At 50.5% G+C, this 22,721-nt stretch overlaps 1 protein-coding gene across 2 annotated transcripts in view; it reads right to left on the bottom strand.

Moving 5' to 3' along the window:
• Positions 1–22,300, bottom strand: part of LOC143981558 (uncharacterized) — an 80,510-nt gene extending 58,210 nt beyond the window's left edge. For both annotated transcript variants that reach the window (XM_077479503.1, XM_077479502.1), the window contains exon 1: positions 22,158–22,300. In XM_077479503.1, the coding sequence (XP_077335629.1) occupies positions 22,158–22,281 (124 nt within the window). In that variant the 5' untranslated portion in view covers positions 22,282–22,300. The remainder of the gene's footprint in view (positions 1–22,157) is intronic.
• Positions 22,301–22,721: the final 421 nt, after the last annotated feature.

The following is a 22,721-nucleotide window of genomic DNA, read 5'->3' as shown; positions in this document are numbered from 1 at the left end:
CATTGGGGTGCAACCTATATGCTAAAGACAGTTTGCCCTTGAATGGAAGGGGGTCTGCTGTGCTGGGGGAGAGGTTTATGGGAAGGCTGGAGGAGAATTTAAACTAGAATTGAGGGGGGAGGGTGAACTAGAATTACATCGGGCAGACAGGTCAGTTAGGGGTCAGATATTAATGGAGGGTGGAATGGGGATAGATGGGGGAGGGTTATGACAGGTGACAAGAAAGTTCCCATGTTGCAAACAGTCATTGGAAACTATAGTGCAATTTGTACTACTAAAAATGATATGAAAAACACCAGAGCAAAATATATTAATGCATTAAAGTGTTTGTTCAGCAATGTCAGAAGTCTGCCAAGCAAAATAGGTGAGTTGGAAGCTCTGGTGCATCAGGAGAGCTATGATGTAATCGGTATTGCTGAAACTTGGCTTCATTCCTCACATGACTGGGCTATTAATATTCCTGGCTATGCACTCTTTCGGAAAGACAGAGTAAAAAGGAAAGGTGGAGGGGTCTGTCTGTATGTGAGAAGGGATCTCAAAGCGAGTGAGAAAGAGGACCTGGTGGATGGAGAGTGTGATGAGTCTGAAGCATTATGGGTGGAACTGCATACAGATGTGCGTAGTTCAAAGTTAATCATTGGAATTTGTTATAGACCACCCAGTGTTAATGAGGAGGTGGAGACTCAGCTCCTTGCACAGATGGAAAGGGCTGCAAGGGCTGGGACGGTGATAATAATGGGGGATTTTAACTACCCAGAAATTGACTGGAATAATGGCACTGCTGGGACAGTTAAAGGGCAAAAATGTATAAACCTATTACAGGACAATTTTGTGGTCCAGTTTATTGAGGCCCCAACTAGGAATGATGCTCTGTTGGACCTGGTAATCTCAAACCATTCAGAGCGTATTACTAATGTTCAGATAAAGGAACACCTGGGTAGCAGTGACCATAACATGATTTCTTTTGATGTTAGCTTTAAGAAAGAAATACATACGGGAAAGATAAAAACACTTAATTTCAAGAGAGCAAATTTTCCAAAGATGAGGGCTGCTCTCCAGGACCTGGACTGGCAGAGAATATTGGCATTAATGGGCACAGAACAGAAATGGGAATTCTTCAATAAGACTGTTTGTGAACTCACAGCAAAGTATATTCCCATGGGCTGTAAGTTTAAAAGGCTAAAAATAAAACCTATGTGGCTCACGGCCAAAGTTAAAAAAGCTATAAACTATAAGAAAAGAGCTTTTAAAAAATATAAAAATGAAGGAACACTAGTGTCATTATAATGTTACAAAGAATATAACAGAATATGTAAAAAGGAAATCAAGGATGCAAAAATTCAAATTGAACGACAGATTGCAAAAGATAATAGGACAAGCCCCAAAAAATTCTTCAAATATATTAATAGTAAAAAGGTCAAGTCTGAGCATGTAGGCCCTTTACAAAATAATCTGGAGTGGGTGACTGGGGACAAAGAGAAGGATAACTTATTAAATACTTTCTTCAGCTCTGTGTATAAAAAGGAGCATGGGGGGGCTCATGTCCATAATGGGGGTGGTAGTGACGCAGCCCCAAATCCACAATAGCTCAAAAGTGATATGGTCCAGAAATATTTGGACAGAATGAAGGTGGATAAAGCACCTGGACCTGATGGCATCCACCCACGGATCCTAAAAGAATTGAGCTCTGTAATTTCAAAGCCATTGTATCTAATTTTTAGGGACTCATTAATGACAGGAATAGTACCACTGGATTGGCACAGGGCATACGTAGTGCCTATATTTAAAAAGGGAACAAAGTCTTTACCAAGTAACTATAGACCTGTTAGTTTAACTTCTATAGTTGGGAAGATACTGGAGCGATTAATAAAAGACCACATAGATGGGTTCTTCCAGGAAAAAAGTATTTTAAGCAACAGACAGCATGGATTAATGAAAGACAGAAGTTGTCAGACAAACATGATTTCTTTTCATGAGGAGGTAAGTAAAACCTTGAATAGAGGGGTGGCTATGAACGTGGTATACTTGAACAGAGGGGTAGCAGTGGACGTGGTATACTTGGACAGAGGGGTGAATGTGGATGTGGTTTACGTGGACAGAGGGGTGGCATTAGATGTGGTATACTGGGCAGAGGGGTGGCTGTGGATGTGGTATACTTGGACAGAGGGGTGGCTGTGGACGTGGTATACTTGGACAGAGGGGTGGCTGTGGACGTGGTATACTTGGACAGAGGGGTGGCTGTGCACGTGGTATACTTGGACAGAGGGGTGGCGGACTAAAAAATTGTCTGAAAGCATCGGTCAGACGGCCACCTTCTCCACCGCTCCTTCTGACCAATGCCTCAGCAACACGTTGTCCAGGACCAGGAGTTTGTAACCTCCCAGTCTCTGGGAACGCGTTGCACAGACCTTTCTGCAAGGCCTCCTGGAGATGTCTCATCCTCTGCTCCCTCTGCAACAGCAAGATAAGGTCGGCAACCTCACCCTTGTACCGTGGATCAAGGAGAGTGGCCAGCCAGTAATGGTCCCTCTCCTTGATCTGAAGAATACGAGGATCCTTCCGCAGGCTTTGCAGGATCAGGGAGGCCATGCAGCGTAGGTTAGCTGAGGCATTCGGTCCGGAGTCCTCTGGGTCACTAAGGACAACATGATCCGCAGCTACCTCCTCCCAGCCACATACAAGTCCATGGGTTTCTTGGTACTGTAAATCATCCCTACAAGACTGCTGATGCTGAGTGCCAGCCTCCACCTCCATGCTGACACAATCATCCTCCTCCTCCTCATCCTCTTCCTGTGTGATGGGTGGCACAGCAGGAACACTGTCTGGATAAAGGGGGCCTTGAGAGGCAAGGAAGTCCTCCTCTTCCTGCCTCTGTTCTGCCTCAAGTGCCCTGTCCATTATTCAACGCAGCGTATGCTCCAAGAGGTGGACAAGAGGTACAGTGTCACTGATGCATGCACTGTCACTGCTCACCATCCTTGTGGCCTCCTCAAACGGTGACAGGACAGTGCATGCATACCTGATCATGCCCCACTGGCGTGGTGAGAAAAAACCGAGCTCCCCTGACCCTGTCCTGGTGCCGTAGTACAGGTACTCATTGATGGCCCTCTGCTGCGTGTTCAGCCGCTGCAGCATGGCCAATGTTGAGTTCCACCTGGTGGGCATGTCACATATAAGGCGGTTCTTGGGCAGGTTCAACTCCTTTTGGAGCTAAGACAGCCGAGCACAGGCATTAAAAGATCGGCGGAAATGTACACAGACTTTCCTGGCCTGCTTCAGGACTTCCTGTAAGCCCGGGTACCTGCCCAAGAACCGCTGAACCACCAGGTTAAGGACGTGAGCCACACAGGGCACATGGGTCAGTTGTCCCTGTCGGAGGGTGGAGAGGAGGTTGGTGCCATTGTCACAAACCACCATTCCTGGCTTAAGCTGGCGTGGCGTCAACCACCTCTCGGCCTGCCCCTGCAGAGCTGACAAAACATCCACCCCAGTGTGGCTCCTGTCCCCCAAACAAACCAGCGCAAGCACGGCATGGCATTGTTTTGCCTGCGTGCTTGCGTAGCCCCTGGAATGCCTACGGAGCACCGCTGGTTCCGAGAACAGAGCACTGGAAGAGGCCATGGAGGAAGAAGAAGAGGAGGGGGTGAAGGAGAGAGGTATGTCACAACCAATAGTAGCATTTTGGAGGCGTGGTGGCGGAACAACCTCCAACACTACTGCACCTTGTCCTGCATCCTTCCCAGCTGCCAGAAGAGTGACCCAATGGGCCGTGAAAGACATGTAACGTCCCTGTCCATGCCTGCTGGACCATGAGTCAGCGGTAATATGCACCTTACCGCTGACCGCCCTGTCCAGCGAGGCAAGGACATTGCCTTCCACATGCCGGTAGAGAGCCGGAATCGCCTTCCGTGAGAAAAAGTGGTGAAAAAGTTTGGGGACCTGCCACTGAAGAACCGCACATTGTACAAACTCACGGAAGGGGGCCGAGTCTACCAACTAAAAAGGCAGCAGTTAAAGTGCTAGCAATTTAGCCAAGCCAGCATTCAACCGCTGGGCATGTGGATGGCTGGGAGTGAACTTCTTTTGCCGGTCCAGCAGCTGGGGCAGGGACATTTGCCTGCAATAATCGGACGTGGGTGTACTGCTAGCAGATTGCCTGGAAGCACTTGGCTGTGGCACACCTAATTCTACACCTTCATTCCTCTCAGAGCAGGTTTCAGAGAGGACTGAAGGTCTAGTGGGGTTGGAGATCCCAGCTGATGAGGAGCAAGGAGAGGTCCACTTTGTTCTTTGGTGTGGGTCTTTGAGGTACGCTTGCCAACGAGCTGCATGGCAGGTCAACATATGTCTGGTCAAGCATGTGGTGCCCAAGCAGCTGATGTTTTGGCCACGCGAGATACGCTTGAGACATATGTTGCAAATAGCAGCGGTGCGATCTGATGCACTCGCCTCAAAAAAGGCCCACACCAAAGAACTTTTAGAATAACGCGCAGAGGCAGCGCCCTGCAGAGGCGGAGCTCTGTGGTGTAATTCAGTCGGTGTGCTGCCCCTAAGCTGGCCCCCGGAGGGCATCCTGCCTCGTTGGATATGTGCCTCCTCCTCCTCCTCTCTCCTACCAGGCACCCACGTGGAGTCAGTGCGCTCATCATCCCCTCCCTCTTCATCGCTGGAGCAAACCTGGCAGTATGCTGCAGCTTGTGGAACATGACTGCCAGATTGCTGTCCTTCTTGAGCATCCCCTCTCTCTGCATTCACGCTACTGCTTTCCTCTAGCTGAGTATCATCATCAGAGCCTACAAAACACTGGGCATCCTCCTGGAGCATGTACCCAACATTGCGCTCAAAGAGTTCAGGAGACTCCTCAGGAGGACGTGGTGGGTCTAGGGAAGGAGTCACTGATGATGACATTGAGAGGAGGGAAGACAATGCGTTGGCAGCTGCTTTGCTAGTACCCTGAGACTGGGTGAGAGAGGATGAGGAGGATGAAGAGGGCTTGGTCATCCACTCTACCAAGTCGTTGACATGTTGTGGCTCAACATGTCCAGCTGCCGAAAAGGACAAGCGTGTCCCATGGCCATGTGCTGATGATGATGATGCACCGCGTCCACGACCAGCACTGTTGTCTCTAGACACAGAGCCTGCTTGCCCTCTTTTATTGGCTTGCGCCTGTCTGCCTCTCCTTGCTGGTCTTCCAGACATGGTAATGGCCTGAAGGGAGTTGGGAAAACCAGCAATTGGGTAGTGTATATTGTGCTGGAGGCACACACAACATTCACTAACTCCTGCAGATGGCAGATGGCTCAATTAGAGAAGAGCTATGTAGGTGGATATAACGGTGTATACTGGGTTCAGAGCATGCAGACAGCACGCACAATCTCCTACAACTAACTGCAAGCTCTATTTAAAACGAGCAAGATAGCTAGCTATATAGATGGATATAGCAGTGTATACTGGGTTCAGAGCATGCAGACAGCACGCACAATCTCCTACCACTGACTGCAAGCTCTATTTAAAACGAGCAAGATAGTTAGCTATATAGATGACTATAGCGGTGTATACTGGGTTCAGAGTACGCAGACAGCACGCACAATCTCCTACCACTGGCTGCAAGCTCTATTTAAAACGAGCAAGATAGCTAGCTATATAGATGGATACAGCGGTGTATACTGGGTTCAGAGCATGCAGACAGCACGCACAATCTCCTACCACTGACTGCAAGCTCTATTTAAAACGAGCAAGATAGTTAGCTATATAGTGGATATAGCGGTGTGTACTGGGTTCAGAGCACGCAGACAGCACGCACAATCTCCTACCACTGACTGTAGGGATGAGCTTCGTGTTCGAGTCGAACGTAAGTTCGACTCGAACATTGGTCGTTCGGGCGTTCGCCGAATTCCGAACGTTTGGGCCGTTCGCGGCAAAATTCGTGTGGCCCACAATGCACTGCGATGGCGCAGTGCATTGCTGGCTCATGATTGGCCAAGCATGCACTGTGACCCCGCATGCTTGGCCAATCGCAGCGCCAGCAGCGAGGAGAGCCATGGTTGGCCACAGGCATCCTGCCTGTGGCCAATCATAGCTCAGGCTGTGTAGTGCACGCCCCACACTATATAAGGCCGCCTTTGAGGCGGCCTCGTGTAGTGTGTTAGTTAGCATCTGAAGCAGTGGGTGTTCTGTGTACCTTCAACACAGTTACACACCAATCGTTTTTGGCTGATTTCCTATCTTGCTCTTGTGTAGTGGTTACTGTCTGTGCCCTGACCGCAGTATACACCACTATATTCACCTCACCTATATAGCTAGTGATCTAGCTTTAATAATAGAGCTTGCTGTCAGTAGTGTTAGGAGATAGTGCGTGCTGTCTGCGTGCTCTGTACCCAGTACATACCACTATATCCACCTACATAGCTGTTCTCTATTTGAGCCCAATTGCCATCTGCAGGAGTTATTGGAAGTTGTGTGTGCCTCCAGCACAGCACAGTATACATCTGTATATACCCCTTTAACTCTGCTGTTTTCTGGTTATTGTCTGCGTGCCCTGACCGCAGTATACACCGTGATATTCACCTCACCTATATAGCTAGTGGTCCATCTTTAATAATAGCGCTTGCAGTCAGTAGTGGCAGGAGATAGTGCGTGCTGTCTGCGTGCTCTGTACCCAGTACATACCGCTATAATCCACCTACATAGCTGTTCTCTATTTGGGCCCAATTGCCATCTGCGGGAGTTATTGGAAGTTGTGTGTGCTTCCAGCACAGCACAGTACAGTATACATCTGTGTATACCCCTTTAACTCTGCTGTTTTCTGGTTATTGTCTGCGTGCCCTGACCGCAGTATACACCGTGATATTCACCTCACCTATATAGCTAGTGGTCCATCTTTAATAATAGCGCTTGCAGTCAGTAGTGTCAGGAGATAGTGCGTGCTGTCTGCGTGCTCTGTACCCAGTACATACCACTATATCCACCTACATAGCTCTTCTCTATTTGAGCCCAATTGCCATCTGCAGTGGTTTTTGGAAGTTGTGTGTGCTTCCAGCACAGCACAGTATACATCTGTATATACCCCTTTATCTCTGCTGTTCTATAAAAAAGGCATCTGCAGGAGTTAGTGGGTGTTGTGTGCCTCCAGCACAATATAAACTACCCAACTACTGTTTTACCCAACTCCCTTCAGGCCATTACCATGTCTGGAAGGCCAGCAAGGAGAGGCAGACAGGCGCGAGCCGATAAAAGAGGGCAAGCAGGCTCTGTGTCTAGAGACAACAGTGCTGGTCGTGGACGCGGTGCATTGTCATCAGCACGTGGCCATGGGACATGCTTGTCCTTCTTTTCTGCAGCTGGACATGTTGAACCACAACATGCCAACGACTTGGTAGAGTGGATGACCAAGCCCTCTTCATCCTCCTCATCCTCTCTCACCCAGTCTCAGGGTAGTAGCAAAGCAGCTGCCAACGCATCGTCTTCCCTCCTCTCAATGTCATCATCAGTGACTCCTTCCCTAGACCCACCACGTCCTCCTGAGGAGTCTCCCGAACTCTTTGAGCACAGTGTTGGGTACATGCTCCAGGAGGATGCCCAGTGTTTGGTGGGCTCTGATGATGACACTCAGCTAGAGGAAGGCAGTAGCGTGAGCGCAGAGAGAGGGGATGCTCAAGAAGGACAGCAATCTGGCAGTCATGTTCCACAAGCTGCAGCATACTGCCAGGTTTGCTACAGCGATGAAGAGGGAGGGGATGATGAGGGCACTGACTCCATGTGGGTGCCTGGAAGGAGGGAGGAGGAGGAGGAGGAGGAACATGTCCAACGAGGCAGGATGCCCTCCGGGGGCCAGCTTAGGGGCAGCACACCGACTGAATCACACCGCAGAGCTCCGCCTGCGCAGAGCGCTTCCTCTGCGCGTTATTCTAAAAGTTCTTTGGTGTGGGCCTTTTTTGAGACGAGTGCATCAGATCGCACCGCTGCTATTTGCAACATATGTCTCAAGCGTATCTCACGTGGCCAAAACATCAGCCGCTTGGGCACCACATGCTTGACCAGACATATGTTGACCTGCCATGCAGCTCGTTGGCAAGCGTACCTCAAAGACCCACACCAAAGAACAAAGCGGACCTCTCCTTAATCCTCATCAGCTGGCATCTCCAATCCCACTAGATCTTCAGTCCTCTCTGAAACCTGCTCTGAGAGGAATGAAGGTGTAGAATTAGGTGTGTCACAGCCAAGTGCTTCCGGGAACTCTGCTAGTGGTACATCCACGTCCGATTATAGCAGGCAAATGTCCCTGCCCCAGCTGCTGGACCGGCGGAAGAAGTTTACTCCCAGCCATCCACATGCCCAGCGGTTGAATGCTAGCTTGGCTAAATTGCTAGCACTTCAACTGCTGCCTTTTCAGTTGGTAGACTCGGCCCCCTTCCGTGAGTTTGTACAATGTGCGGTTCCTCAGTGGCAGGTCCCCAAACGCCACTTTTTCTCACGGAAGGCGATTCCGGCTCTCTACCGGCATGTGGAAGGCAATGTCCTTGCCTCGCTGGACAGGGCGGTCAGAGGTAAGGTGCATATTACCGCTGACTCATGCTCCAGCAGGCATGGATAGGGACGTTACCTGTCTTTCACGGCCCATTGGGTCACTCTTCTGGCTGCTGGGAAGGATGCAGGACAAGGTGCAGTAGTGTTGGAGGTTGTTCCGCCACCACGCCTCCAAAATGCTACTATTGGTTGTGACACACCTCTCACCTCCACCCCCTCCTCTTCTTCTTCCTCCATGGCCTCTTCCAGTGCTCTGTCCTCAGAACCAGCGGTGCTCCGTAGGCGTTGCAGGGGCTACGCAAGTACGTAGGCAAAACGATGCCATGCCGTGCTTGCGCTGGTTTGTTTGGGGGACAGGAGCCACACTGGGGCGGATGTTTTGTCAGCTCTGCAGGGGCAGGCCGAGAAGTGGTTGACGCCACGCCAGCTTAAGCCAGCAATGGTGGTTTGCGACAATGGCACCAACCTCCTCTCCGCCCTTCCAAAAGGGACAACTGACCCATGTGCCCTGTGTAGCTCACGTCCTTAACCTGGTGGTGCAGCGGTTCTTGGGCAGGTACCCCGGCTTACAGGATGTCCTGAAGCAGGCCAGGAAAGTCTGTGTGCATTTCCGCCGATCATTTAATGCCTGTGCTCGGCTGGCTGAGCTCCAAAAGGAGTTGAACCTGCCCAAGAACCGCCTTATATGTGACATGCCCACCAGATGAAACTCAACATTGGCCATGCTGCAGCGGCTGCACACGCAGCAGAGGGCCATCAATCAGTACCTGTGCGACTACGGCACCAGGACAGGGTCAGGGGAGCTTGTTTTTTTTCTCACCACGCCAGTGGGGCATGATCAGGGATGCATGCACTGTCCTGTCACCGTTTGAGGAGGCCACAAGGATGGTGAGCAGTGACAGTGCATGCATCAGTGACACTGTACCTCTTGTCCACCTCTTGGAGCATACGCTGCGTGGAATAATGGACAGGGCACTTGAGGCAGAACAGAGGCAGGAAGAGGAGGACTTCCTTGCCTCTCAAGGCCCCCTTTATCCAAACAGTGTTCCTGCTGTGCCACCCATCACACAGGAAGAGGGTGAGGAGGAGGAAGAGGAGGAGGAGGATGATTGTGTCAGCATGGAGGTGGAGGCTGGCACAATGCATCAGCAGCAGCAGCAGCAGTCTTATAGGGATGATTTACAGTCCCAAGAAACACGTGGACTTGTACGTGGCTGGGAGGAGGTAGCTGCGGATCATGTTGTCCTTAGTGACCCAGAGGACTCCGGACCGAATGCCTCAGCTAACCTACGCTGCATGGCCTCCCTGATCCTGCAAAGCCTGCGGAAGGATCCTCGTATTCTTCGGATCAAGGAGAGGGACCATTACTGGCTGGCCACTCTCCTTGATCCACGGTACAAGGGTAAGGTTGCCGACCTTATCTTGCCATCGCAGAGGGAGCAGAGGATGAGACATCTCCGGGAGGCCTTGCAGAAAGCTCTGTGCAACGCGTTCCCAGAGACTGGGAGGTCACAAACTCCTGGTCCTGGACAATGTGTTGCTGAGGCATCAGTCAGAAGGAGCGGTGGAGAAGGTGGCCGTCTGACTGATGCTTTCAGACAATTTTTTAGTCCGCAGCCCCAAGGTATGATTGGTTCCAGCACCCATCGCCAGCGTCTAATTTACATGGTGCAGGAATACCTAGGGGCAAGGTCAGACTTGGACACCTTTCCCACTGAAAATCCTCTGGCTTACTGGGTCTTGAGGATGGATCACTGGCCAGAGCTTGCACAGTATGCAATTGAGCTACTGGGCTGTCCTGCATCCAGCGTTCTTTCGGAATGCACCTTCAGTGCTGCTGGTGGCTTCGTTACCGATCACAGGGTGCGCCTGTCCACCGAATCAGTTGATCGACTGACCTTCATCAAGATGAATCAGTCTTGGATCACCCACAGCTACCAAGCACCTGAAGCTGATGTAACTGAATAATTTTTTTTGAAATACCACATCCCTTCAAGACTGCCTATGCTGATGCTGAGTGACTGTCCTGTTATGTTGATTGTCTATCCTCTTCCTCCTCCGCTGATATGTTGGAAGAACATTTCTGGTTCTGGGTGATGCCATCAGCCCAATTTTTCTGCCCCTGTTTAACAGGGGCGTTTAATTACAATTTTTGATGCAATGCTTTGCAGCAGGGCTAATTCCTGCAATAAAACTAGAGTATATGGCAGAGTTTGCAGTGTGATGGCACCAGTGCCTAAGGCCCAATTTTTCTGCCCCTGTTTAACAGGGACATGTAATTACAATTCTTGATATAATATTTCACCAGAGGGCCCGTTCCTGTGCCCACCCAGAGTAACGGTGAGGACTTATAGTGTTGTGGCACCAGCACCACAACCACCAAAGGTCAATTTTTCTACCACTGTTCAACAATGGCATGTAATTACAATTCTTGATATAATCGTTCACAGCAGAGCGCTCCAGCGCCCACCAAGAGTCACTTTGAGGGCTTACAATGTTGTAGCAACACCAACACCTTGTTCCGCCATTTCTGCAGAGCATATAGGGCAGGCCCCTACTTTCAAACATCCAACTTACAAACATCTCCTACTTGCAAACGGAAGGAGACAACAGGAAGTGAGATGAAAAAAGATGGACGACAAAACAAATTATACAGGGGTGATAACCCTTCCCTATGTTTTCCAAAAAGCTTAAAAATAGTTTTTTTGACTGGAGCTACACTTTAAAAATGTACCAGTTGAAAATTACAAACAGATTCAACTTAACACAACAAACCTACACAGTCCCTGTCTTGTTTGCACCGCCTGTATACTGCTGTTCTGAGTATATAGGGCCTGGGGGCCACACGCATTTCCTTTTTTTAATATGGGTACGGGGTTCCCCTTAATATGCGTACAAGACCCAAATAGGCTGGTAATGGGCAGGGAGGGCTACCCATGCCATTTTTCTGAATGATTTTCAACCATATTGCAGGAACCAGATATAACATTAAAACCACAAGCAGTTTTAAATGGTGTTATTTCCGTTTAATGTCATTTTGTGCAGGGACTGTTCTAAACACGGGAAACACGTGGCACTTCACAGGCATACTACAGACACCCCCAGGCACCATATTTAAAGGAATATTTCACTTTTGTTTTCACTTTAATCGTCATTAAAATCAGTGCTCCCGCCAAAACGGACATTTTTAAAACTTTTTTTTTGCATTGACCCATGTCCCCTGGGGCAGGAGTCAGGTCCCCAAACCCTTTTTAGGACAGTATCTTGCATATTAGCCGTTAAAATTAGCACTTTCCATTTCGAATGTTCGAGTCCCATAGACTTCAATGGGGTTCTAACGTTCGTTACGAACGCGGAGTCCGTTCGAAAGTTCTGGTGCGAACCGAACCGGGGGGTGTTCGGCTCATCCCTAACTGACTGCAAGCTCTATTTAAAACGAGCAAGATAGCTAGCTATATAGATGGATATAGCGGTGTATACTGGGTTCAGAGCATGCAGACAGCACTCACAATATCCTACCACTGACTGCAAGCTCTATTTAAAACTAGCAAGATAGCGGTGTATACTGCGGTCAGGGCACGCAGACAACAGCCACTACAGAAGAGCAAGAATGAAAAATCAGCCGATAACGTTCGGTGTATACTGTATGGAAGGTACACAGAACACCCACTAACTCCTACAGACGCCAACACACTACACAAGGCCACCGCGCTGGCGGCCTTATATAGTGTGGGGCGTGTACTACACAGCCTGAGCTATGATTGGCCACAGGCATCCTGCCGGTGGCCAATCATGGCTCTCCTCGCTGCCGGCGCTGTGATTGACCAAGCATGCGGGGTCACAGTGCATGCTTGGCTAATCATGAGCCAGCAATGCACTGCGATGGCCGTGAGCGCCACACGAATTTGGCGTGAACGGTCCATAACGTTCGGAATTCGCCGAACGGGCAAACAGCCGATGTTCGAGTCGAACATACGTTCGACTCGAACATGAAGCTCATTCCTAGGTCTGAGATCAAAAGTAACATTTCCATCTTTGCATATGATACCAAACTATGCAGTTGGAAAAACTTCCTTACAGGATTAGTGATGGACGAACTTCCGACGGGACATTTCACAAACACCAACCGCGGCCAAAAGCTCACGAACCGCAAAGTTTGCGGCAGACCCCATTGACTTTAATGGCAGGCGAACCTTAAAAACCTCCAGGCCATATTTTCAGCCACAAAATACTTACTAGCTGTGCACACATAGTCCCACAACATGGACACTGACATAACAAAAGTATGAAGTGAATTTGGGATCGACAACGACAAGCATTCTTTTTTATCTGTGAAATTTTGACAATTCAGGAGCGCATGAAGGTCATGGAGGAGAGGCAAGGTCAGGCCAGGCTATGAAGGGGGTGCAGGAGATGATCAGTGCCACAGTCAGGGCAGCGCAGTCCTGTGCCAGTGTCCCAGTGTGCTAACCTGTGCTTGAGCCCCTCCCTCTGCCCGGCCCTTACCCATACCTATGCAGGGCTCCACTGAGGTGGTCCGGAGGTGCCAGTCCAGTGCTGATCCTCAGCCATGGTGCTGGCACTGCCTGCTGATTGACTTCTCCTCTGCTATCTCCCTCACTGACACCAGCACTGAGATATAGCACTGACACCAGCACCGCGATAGAGACTGAGCACTGACACCAGCACCAAAATAGAGAGCACTGACACCAGCACCATGATAGAGAGCACTGAGACCACACCAGCTCTGAGATAGAGGGCACTGAGACCACACCCGCACCCAGATAGAGAGCACTGAGACCACACCAGCACCCAGATAGAGACCACACCAGCACCATGATAGAGAGTACTGACACCAGCACCATGATAGAGAGCACTGAGACCACACCAGCACCGAGATAGAGAGCACCGAGACCACACCAGCACCAAGATAGAGAGCACCGAGACCACACCAGCACCGAGATAGAGAGCACTGACACCACACCAGCACCGAGATAGAGAGCACTGACACCAGCACCGTGATAGAGAGCACTGAGACCACACCAGCACCGAGATAGAGAGCACTGACACCACACCAGCACTGAGATAGAGAGCACTGACACCACACCAGCACTGAGATAGAGAGCACTGAGACCACACCAGCACTGAGATAGAGAACACTGACACCACACCAGCACCATAATAGAGAGCACTGACACCAGCACTGAGATAGAGGGCACTGAGACCACACCAGCACTGAGATAGAGGGCACTGAGACCACACCAGCACCAAGATAGAGAACACTTACACCAGCACCATGATAGAGAGAACTGAGACCACACCAGCACCAAGATAGAGAGCACTGACACAGCACCATGATAGAGAGCACTGAGACCACACCAGCACCGAGATAGAGAGCACTGACACCACACCAGCACTGAGATAGAGGGCACTGAGACCACACCAGGACCGAGATAGAGAGCACTGAGACCACACCAGGACCGAGATAGAGGGCACTGAGACCACACCAGGACCGAGATAGAGAGCACTGAGACCACACCAGCACCGAGATAGAGAGCACTGACACCAGCACCATGATAGAGAGCACTAAAACCACACCAGCACTGAGATAGAGGGCACTGAGACCACACAAGCACCAAGACAGAGAGCGCTGATACCACACCAGCACCGAGCCAGAGAACACTGACACCACACCAGCACCGTGATAGAGAGCACTGACACCAACACCGTGATAGAGAGCACTGACACCACACCAGCACCGTGATAGAGAGCACTGACACCAGCACCGTGAAATAGAGCACTGAGACCACACCAGCACTGAGATAGAGGGCACTGAGACCACACCAGCACCAAGATAGAGAACACTTACACCAGCACCATGATAGAGAGCACTGAGACCAGCACCATGATAGAGAGCACTGAGACCAGCACCATGATAGAGAGCACTGAGACCACACCAGCACCGAGATAGAGAGCACTGACACCACACCAGCACTGAGATAGAGAGCACTGACACCAGCACCATGATAGAGAGCACTGAGACCACACCAGCACCGAGATAGAGAGCACTGACACCACACCAGCACTGAGATAGAGGGCACTAAGACCACACCAGGACCGAGATAGAGAGCACTGAGACCACACCAGGACCGAGATAGAGGGCACTGAGACCACACCAGGACCGAGATAGAGGGCACTGAGACCACACCAGGACCGAGATAGAGAGCACTGAGACCACACCAGCACCGAGATAGAGAGCACTGACACCACACCAGCACCGTGATAGAGAGCACTGACACCAGCACCATGATAGAGAGCACTAAAACCACACCAGCACTGAGATAGAGGGCACTGAGACCACACCAGCACCAAGACAGAGAGCGCTGATACCACACCAGCACCGAGATAGAGAACACTGACACCACACCAGCACCGTGATAGAGAGCACTGACACCAGCACCGTGATAGAGAGCACTGACACCAGCACCGTGATAGAGAGCACTGACACCACACCAGCACCGTGATAGAGAGCACTGACACCAGCACCGTGAAATAGAGCACTGAGACCACACCAGCACTGAGATAGAGGGCACTGCGACCACACCAGCACAGAGATAGAGAGCACTGACACCAGCACCGTGATAGAGAGCACTGAGACCACACCAGTACCGAGATAGAGAGCACTGACACTACACCAGCACTGAGATAGAGAGCACTGACTCCACACCAGCACCATGATAGAGAGCACTGACACCAGCACCGTGATAGAAAGCACCGAGACCACACCAGCACCGAGATAGAGAGCACTGACACCACACCAGCATGAAGAGAGAGAGCACTGACACCAGCACCGTGATAGAGAGCACTGAGACCACACCAGTAGAGAGAGAGAGTACTGAGACCATACCAGCACCGAGATAGAGAGCACTGAGACCACACCAGCACCGAGATAGAGAGCACTGACACCACACCAGCACAGAGATAGAGAGCACTGACACCACACCAGCAAAAAGAGAGAGAGCACTAACACCAGCACCATGTTAGAGGGCACTGAGACCACACCAGCACTGAGATAGAGAGCACTGACACCACACCAGCACCGTGATTGAGAGCACTGACACCAGCACCATGATAGAGAGCACTGAGACCACACCAGCACCAAGATAGAGAGCACTGAGACCACACCAGCACCGAGATAGAGAGCACTGACACCACACCAGCTCATTGATAGAGAGCACTGACACCAGCACTGATATAAAGGGCAGTGAGACCACACCAGCACTGAGATAGAGAGCACTGACACCACACCAGCACAGTGATAGAGAGCACTGAGACCACACCAGCACCGAGATAGAGAGCACTGACACCACACCAGCACCATGATAGAGAGCACTGACACCACACCAGCACCGTGATTGAGAGCACTGACACCAGCACCATGATAGAGAGCACTGAGACCACACCAGCACCAAGATAGAGAGCACTGAGACCACACCAGCACCGAGATAGAGAGCACTGACACCACACCAGCACAGTGATAGAGAGCACTGACACCAGCACTGAGATAGAGGGCACTGAGACCACACCAGCACTGAGATAGAGGGCACTGAGACCACACCAGCACCAAGATAGAGAGCACTGACACCACACCAGCACAGTGATAGAGAGCACTGAGACCACACCAGCACAGTGATAGAGAGCACTGAGACCACACCAGCACCGAGATAGAGAGCACTGAGACCACACCAGCACCGAGATAGAGAGCACTGAGACCACACCAGCACCGAGATAGAGGGCACTGAGACCACACCAGCACCGAGATAGAGAGCACTGACACCACACCAGCACCATGATAGAGAGCACTGACACCACACCAGCACCGAGATAGAGGGCACTGAGACCACACCAGGACCGAGATAGAGAGCACTGACACCACACCAGCTCAGTGATAGAGAGCACTGACACCAGCACTGAGATAGAGGGCACTGAGACCACACCAGCACCGAGATAGAGAACACTGACACCACACCAGCACAGTGATAGAGAGCACTGAGACCACACCAGCACCGAGATAGAGAGCACTGACACCACACCAGCACCATGATAGAGAGCACTGACACCACACCAGCACCGTGATTGAGAGCACTGACACCAGCACCATGATAGAGAGCACTGAGACCACACCAGCACCAAGATAGAGAGCACTGAGACCACACCAGCACCGAGATAGAGAGCACTGACACCACACCAGCACAGTGATAGAGAGCACTGACACCAGCACTGAGATAGAGGGCACTGAGACCACACCAGCACTGAGATAGAGGGCACTGAGACCACACCAGCACCAAGATAGAGAGCACTGACACCAGCACCGAGATAGAGAGCACTGACACCACACCAGCACAGTGATAGAGAGCACTGAGACCACACCAGCACCGAGATAGAGGGCACTGAGACCACACCAGCACCGAGATAGAGAGCACTGAGACCACACCAGCACCGAGATAGAGAGCACTGAGACCGCACCATGATAGAGAGCACTGACACCACACCAGCACCGAGATAGAGGGCACTGAGACCACACCAGGACCGAGATAGAGGGCACTGAGACCACACCAGGACCGAGATAGAGGGCACTGAGACCACACCAGGACTGTGATAGAGAGCACTTACACCCCACCAGCACCGAGATGGAGAGCACTGACACCACACCAGCACCGTGATGGAGAGCACTGACACCACCCCAGCACCGAGTTAATGGGCACTGAAACCACACCAGCACTGAGACAGAGAGCGCTGATACCACACCATCACCGAGATAGAGAACACTGACACCACACCAGCACCGTGATAGAGAGCACTGACACCAGCACCGTGATAGAGAGCACTGAAAGCACACCAGCACCGAGATAATGGGCACTGAGACCACACCAGCACTGAGACAGAGAGCACTGATATTACACCAGCACCGAGATAGAGAACACTGACACCACACCAGCATCGAGATAGAGGGCACTGAGACCACACCAGCACCGAGACAGAGAGCGCTGATACCACACCAGCACCGACATAGAGAACACTGACACCACACCAGCACAGTGATAGAGAGCACTGAGACCACACCAGCACCGAGATAGAGAGCACTGACACCACACCAGCACCATGATAGAGAGCTCTGACACCACACCAGCACCGTGATTGAGAGCACTGACACCAGCACCATGATAGAGAGCACTGAGACCACACCAGCACCAAGATAGAGAGCACTGAGACCACACCAGCACTGAGATAGAGAGCACTGACACCACACCAGCACAGTGATAGAGAGCACTGACACCAGCACTGAGATAGAGGGCACTGAGACCACACCAGCACTGAGATAGAGGGCACTGAGACCACACCAGCACCGAGATAGAGGGCACTGAGACCAGCACTGTGATAGGGAGCACTGAGACTACACCAGCACCGAGATAGAGAGCACTGACACCACACCAGCACAGTGATAGAGAGCACTGAGACCACACCAGCACCGAGATAGAGGGCACTGAGACCACACCAGCACCGAAATAGAGAGCACTGAGACCACACCAGCACCGAGATAGAGAGCACTGAGACCACATCAGCACCGTGATAGAGAGCACTGACACCAGCACCGTGATAGAGAGCACTGAGACCACACCAGCACCGAGATAGAGAGCACTGACACCACACCAGCACAGAGATAGAGAGTACTGACACCACACCAGCACTGAGATAGAGAGCACTGACACCACACCAGCACCGAGATAGAGAGCACTGACACCAGTACTGAGATAGAGGGCACTGAGACCACACCAGCATTGAGATAGAGGGCACTGAGACCACACCAGCACCGAGATAGAGAGCACTGACACCAGCATCATGATAGAGAGCACAGAGACCACACCAGCACCGAGATAGAGAGCACTGACACCAGCACCATGATAGAGAGCACTGAAACCACACCAGCACTGAGATAGAGAGCACTGACACCACACCAGCACCGAGATAGAGAGCACTGAGACCACACCAGGACCGAGATAGAGGGCACTGAGACCACACCAGGACCGAGATAGAGGGCACTGAGACCACACCAGGACCGAGATAGAGGGCACTGAGACCACACCAGGACTGAGATAGAGAGCACTGACACCCCACCAGCACCAAGATAGAGAGCACTGACACCACACCAGCACCGTGATAGAGAGCACTGACACCAGCACCGTGATAGAGAGCACTGAAACCACACCAGCACCTAGACAGAGAGCGCTGATACCACACCAGCACCGAGATAGAGAACACTGACACCGCACCAGCACCGTGATAGAGAGCACTGACACCAGCACCGTGATAGAGAGCACTGAGACCATACCAGCACCGAGATAGAGGGCACTGACACCACACCAGCACCGTAGCCCATGATGGATGTGTCATGGGTCAAAGTTCTTCACAATGTAAACAAATATGGCTGCCTTGAACAGTCCGCCGGTTTGGCGAATCAGCCGACCTCAATGCTCTGTCTAATTGGGCGACTATGTGACAGATGAGGTTTAATGTTGATTAAATGTAAAGTTATGCACTTGGGGGCTAAGAATATGCATCATACATACTAGAGGGAGTACAACTGGGGGATCCATAGTGGAGAAGGATCTGGGGGGATCCGTAGTGGAGAAGGATCTGGGGGGATCTGTAGTGGAGAAGGATCCATAGTGGAGAAGGATCTGGGGAATCCATAGTGGAGAAGGATCTGGGGGGATCCATAGTGGAGAAGGATCTGGGAGGGATCCATAGTGGAGAAGGATCTGGGGGGATCCGTAGTGGAGAAGGATCTGGGGAATCCATAGTGGAGAAGGATCTGGGGGGATCCATAGTGGAGAAGGATCTGGGAGGGATCCATAGTGGAGAAGGATCTGGGGGGATCCGTAGTGGAGAAGGATCTGGGGGATCCATAGTGGAGAAGGATCTGGGGGTTCTGGTAGATCATAGAGCATAATAACATGCAATGCCAAGCTGCAGTTCTTGTATTAGAGAGGTATGGACTCCAGAGAGAGAGACATCATCTGTACAAATCATTAGTAAGACCTCATCTGGAATATGCCGTGTTTTGTTGCACTAGAGATATCAAATATGAGCAAGGCTGTATTATATGTGGGACGAGGGGGGAGGGGTTAAAATTGTCCAGGAGTGGGACACAATTAAGACAATATGACAGCAGTAAGTCAGTAAAAAGTTATTCAATAAATTAATGACTCCTGATGTGAGTTCAATTGATAGGAAAAATGGAATCTGTAGCCTGGGTGTATAACCACAGGGAAATGAGTGCAGTGGTCACCTGTGTGAGGACAGGTAGAATGTGGCCACACCCCAGCCCCGCCCACCATCTCCAACCATTTAGGGAGAAGATTCTGTGCTCTGTAATCCTGTCTGCCGGCTTCCACCACCAGGGGGCTCTGGAGCAAATATACTGCAGACTGGGGGACACAACGCACCTTGGGGAGACAGCCACAGGCAGCCCCTGCAGGACGTGAACCCACCCCACCCCCGCTGACCTAAAGGGTAACGCACCCATGCTGAAGTTATAGGGGCCGGGGACTGCCTGTATCCCCCTATTGCCAGCCCTGAGTCATTGGGAGCTGAATCTGTCAAATTATTAAAATTATTATTATTATTATTATTATTATTATACATGATTTATATAGCACCAACAGTTTATGCAGCACTTTACAATGTATGGGGGGGACAGCACAATTACAGTACAATACAGAAGGGACAAGAGGGCCGGCTCATAGAGCTTACATTCTAAAGGGAGGGGGTGGTGGTACAAAATGTAATAGATGCAGGGAATGATTTGATGGGGTTGTTAGGTGGGTGTGGGATAGGCTTCCCTGAATAAGTGAGTTTTCAGGGATCTCCTAAAGGTGGACAGGTTAGGGGCTGATCGGATATACCGGGGCAGGGAGTTCCAGAGGAAGGAAGAGGCTCTGTAGAAGTTCTGAAGGTGGACAGGTTAGGGGCTGATCGGATATACCGGGGCAGGAAGTTCCAGAGGAAGGAAGAGGCTCTGGAGAAGTTCTGAAGGTGGAAAGGTTAGGGGCTGATCGGACATACCGGGGCAGGGAGTTCCAGAGGATGGGAGAAGCTCTGGAGAAGTCCTAAAGGTGAGCATGAGAGGAGGTAAGAAGGGAGCTAGAGAGCAGGAGGTCCCGGGAGGAGCGGAGGGGACAATTTGGGCGATATCTGCAGAGGAGGTTGGAGATGTAGTTGGGGGTGATGTTGTGGGTGGCAAAATAAATGTTCTCCATTTGTAAGGCTAATAGCTAAGGGATTGGCAAAAAAAAAAAAATGCATGGGGGTTGGGCCCTGCCTCTGGGGACATGTACCAACACAAAACTATTTCTTTTTAATGATTGTTTGGCAAGGAGAAGTTAGCTGAATGCTAAAAAGAAGTCCCATAAACCTTCTTATGAAGTGGTCCATCTCCACCATCTAAACAGGCAGTACAGCAAAAGTACATTTAAAAAGGTAAAAAATCTGTTTAAAATGCTGATAATTCCTGTTTCTCTGTAAGTTTTCTTTATTTGCACAAAATTCAACAGGAACCCCCAAAATATATATAGCAGACCCTCATCCAGGGGGGTCAAGGACAATGAGGGTCTGGTATAGACATTTTGGGGGCTCGTTGCATTTTTTGTACAAAATAAAAACTTGTAGGAAAAAGTAAATTGATGTTATTTTCTATTTATTACTTTTCCTACATAATTATGGCTGCCAATAAGGGGGTGGAGTCAGCTCTCCTGTACAGGGTCTGGGCCCCTGCAATTCATCAGGGAACCCGAAGGGCAGAGCGAGGCTTTTTGCATCAGGGCACCACAGAGTAATCTCCAACTTTGCAACAATAAAATAAAAACTTCCTGAGCCCCATTTGTTCAGCGAGGGGCCGGGGGGCAGAAATGGGACTATTTACTGTTTTTGAGCACAGGTAGAATAATCCTTGTACTGCGGGTTCTTACAATTAATTAAAGTTAGACATTTTTGACAAGTCCTTTATTAACCACTTCAGCCCTGGAGCGATTTTCCCCCTTAATGACCAGGCCATTTTTTGCGATACTGCACTACATCACTTTAACTGACAATTGTGTGGTTGTGTCTGGCACTTAGGAAGAGGAGCGGAGGAGACATGCTGGAGGAGCTGCTGCGGTAAGTCCCCTCTGTCAGAGCCGCACGCGGGGGGGTTCAGTGCTGCCAGAGCCATGCGAGGGGGTGATGGTACTGCCAGAGCCGCACACGGGGGGCTGCTGCCAGAGACGTGTGGGAGTGGGGGTTGGGTGCTGTCAGAGATGCGTGTGGGTGGGTCGGTGGGCACAGTGGCTGCATATGATTGGCACAGTGGCTGCATTTGATGGGCACACATGGCTGCATATGATGGGCACAGTGGCTGCATATGATGGGCACAGTGGCTGCATATGATGGGCACAAGTGGCTGCATATGATGGGCACAGTGGCTGCATATGATGGGCACAGTGGGGCTGCAATTGAAAGGGGGTTTCAATATTTTTAAAAAAATTTTTAAGCAAAATACTCTATCATCACCTCTTTATAATGTTCTTACATACCTGTGCCTGGACCGAGAAGAGCCCACAGGAGGAGGACACGGAGGGGACACAGGAGGAGGACACGGAGGGGACACAGGAGGAGGACACGGAGGGGACACAGGAGGAGGACATGGAGGGGACACATCGCTGCAGTCGGGGTCTCTGGTCTGTGTGGATGATGAATGAGAATTTGCAGAAAATAATAAAAGAGGAAGAAGATTCTGCATTGTGTGACTTGTATTTCCTTGTGTTTATATATAAACCTGATGTGTTAATACACCCACAACCAATATTGCTCTGTCTGGTAGATGCTGAAGAGATGAGTTCTCGGCTTCTCATGGCTCTGAACATCTCAAATCTCCTCTTTTTTTCTATTGTAGGAGATTATGACCTCAGGAGGGTATCTGACTGTCTAATATAAGAGGTACCAACATCCCTATCAGGAGTTATATCAATATACCAACGTGGGGCATTTAGGTAATAATACACAAAAAACGTTGTAAGTTTATTTGATCTCCATAAAAGTTTTGATTAGAATATTGAGGCTGTACAGACTTTTTAAACATGAAACCAAAAATATTCCAT

Source organism: Lithobates pipiens, unplaced genomic scaffold, assembly GCF_037356315.1.
Source record: "Lithobates pipiens isolate NorthernLeopardFrog02 unplaced genomic scaffold, aLitPip1_a1.2 Scaffold_16, whole genome shotgun sequence".
Classification (NCBI taxonomy): Eukaryota; Metazoa; Chordata; class Amphibia; order Anura; family Ranidae; genus Lithobates; species Lithobates pipiens.
Note: the sequence above shows the minus strand (reverse complement) of the source record. Positions and strands in the feature narration are given on the sequence as shown.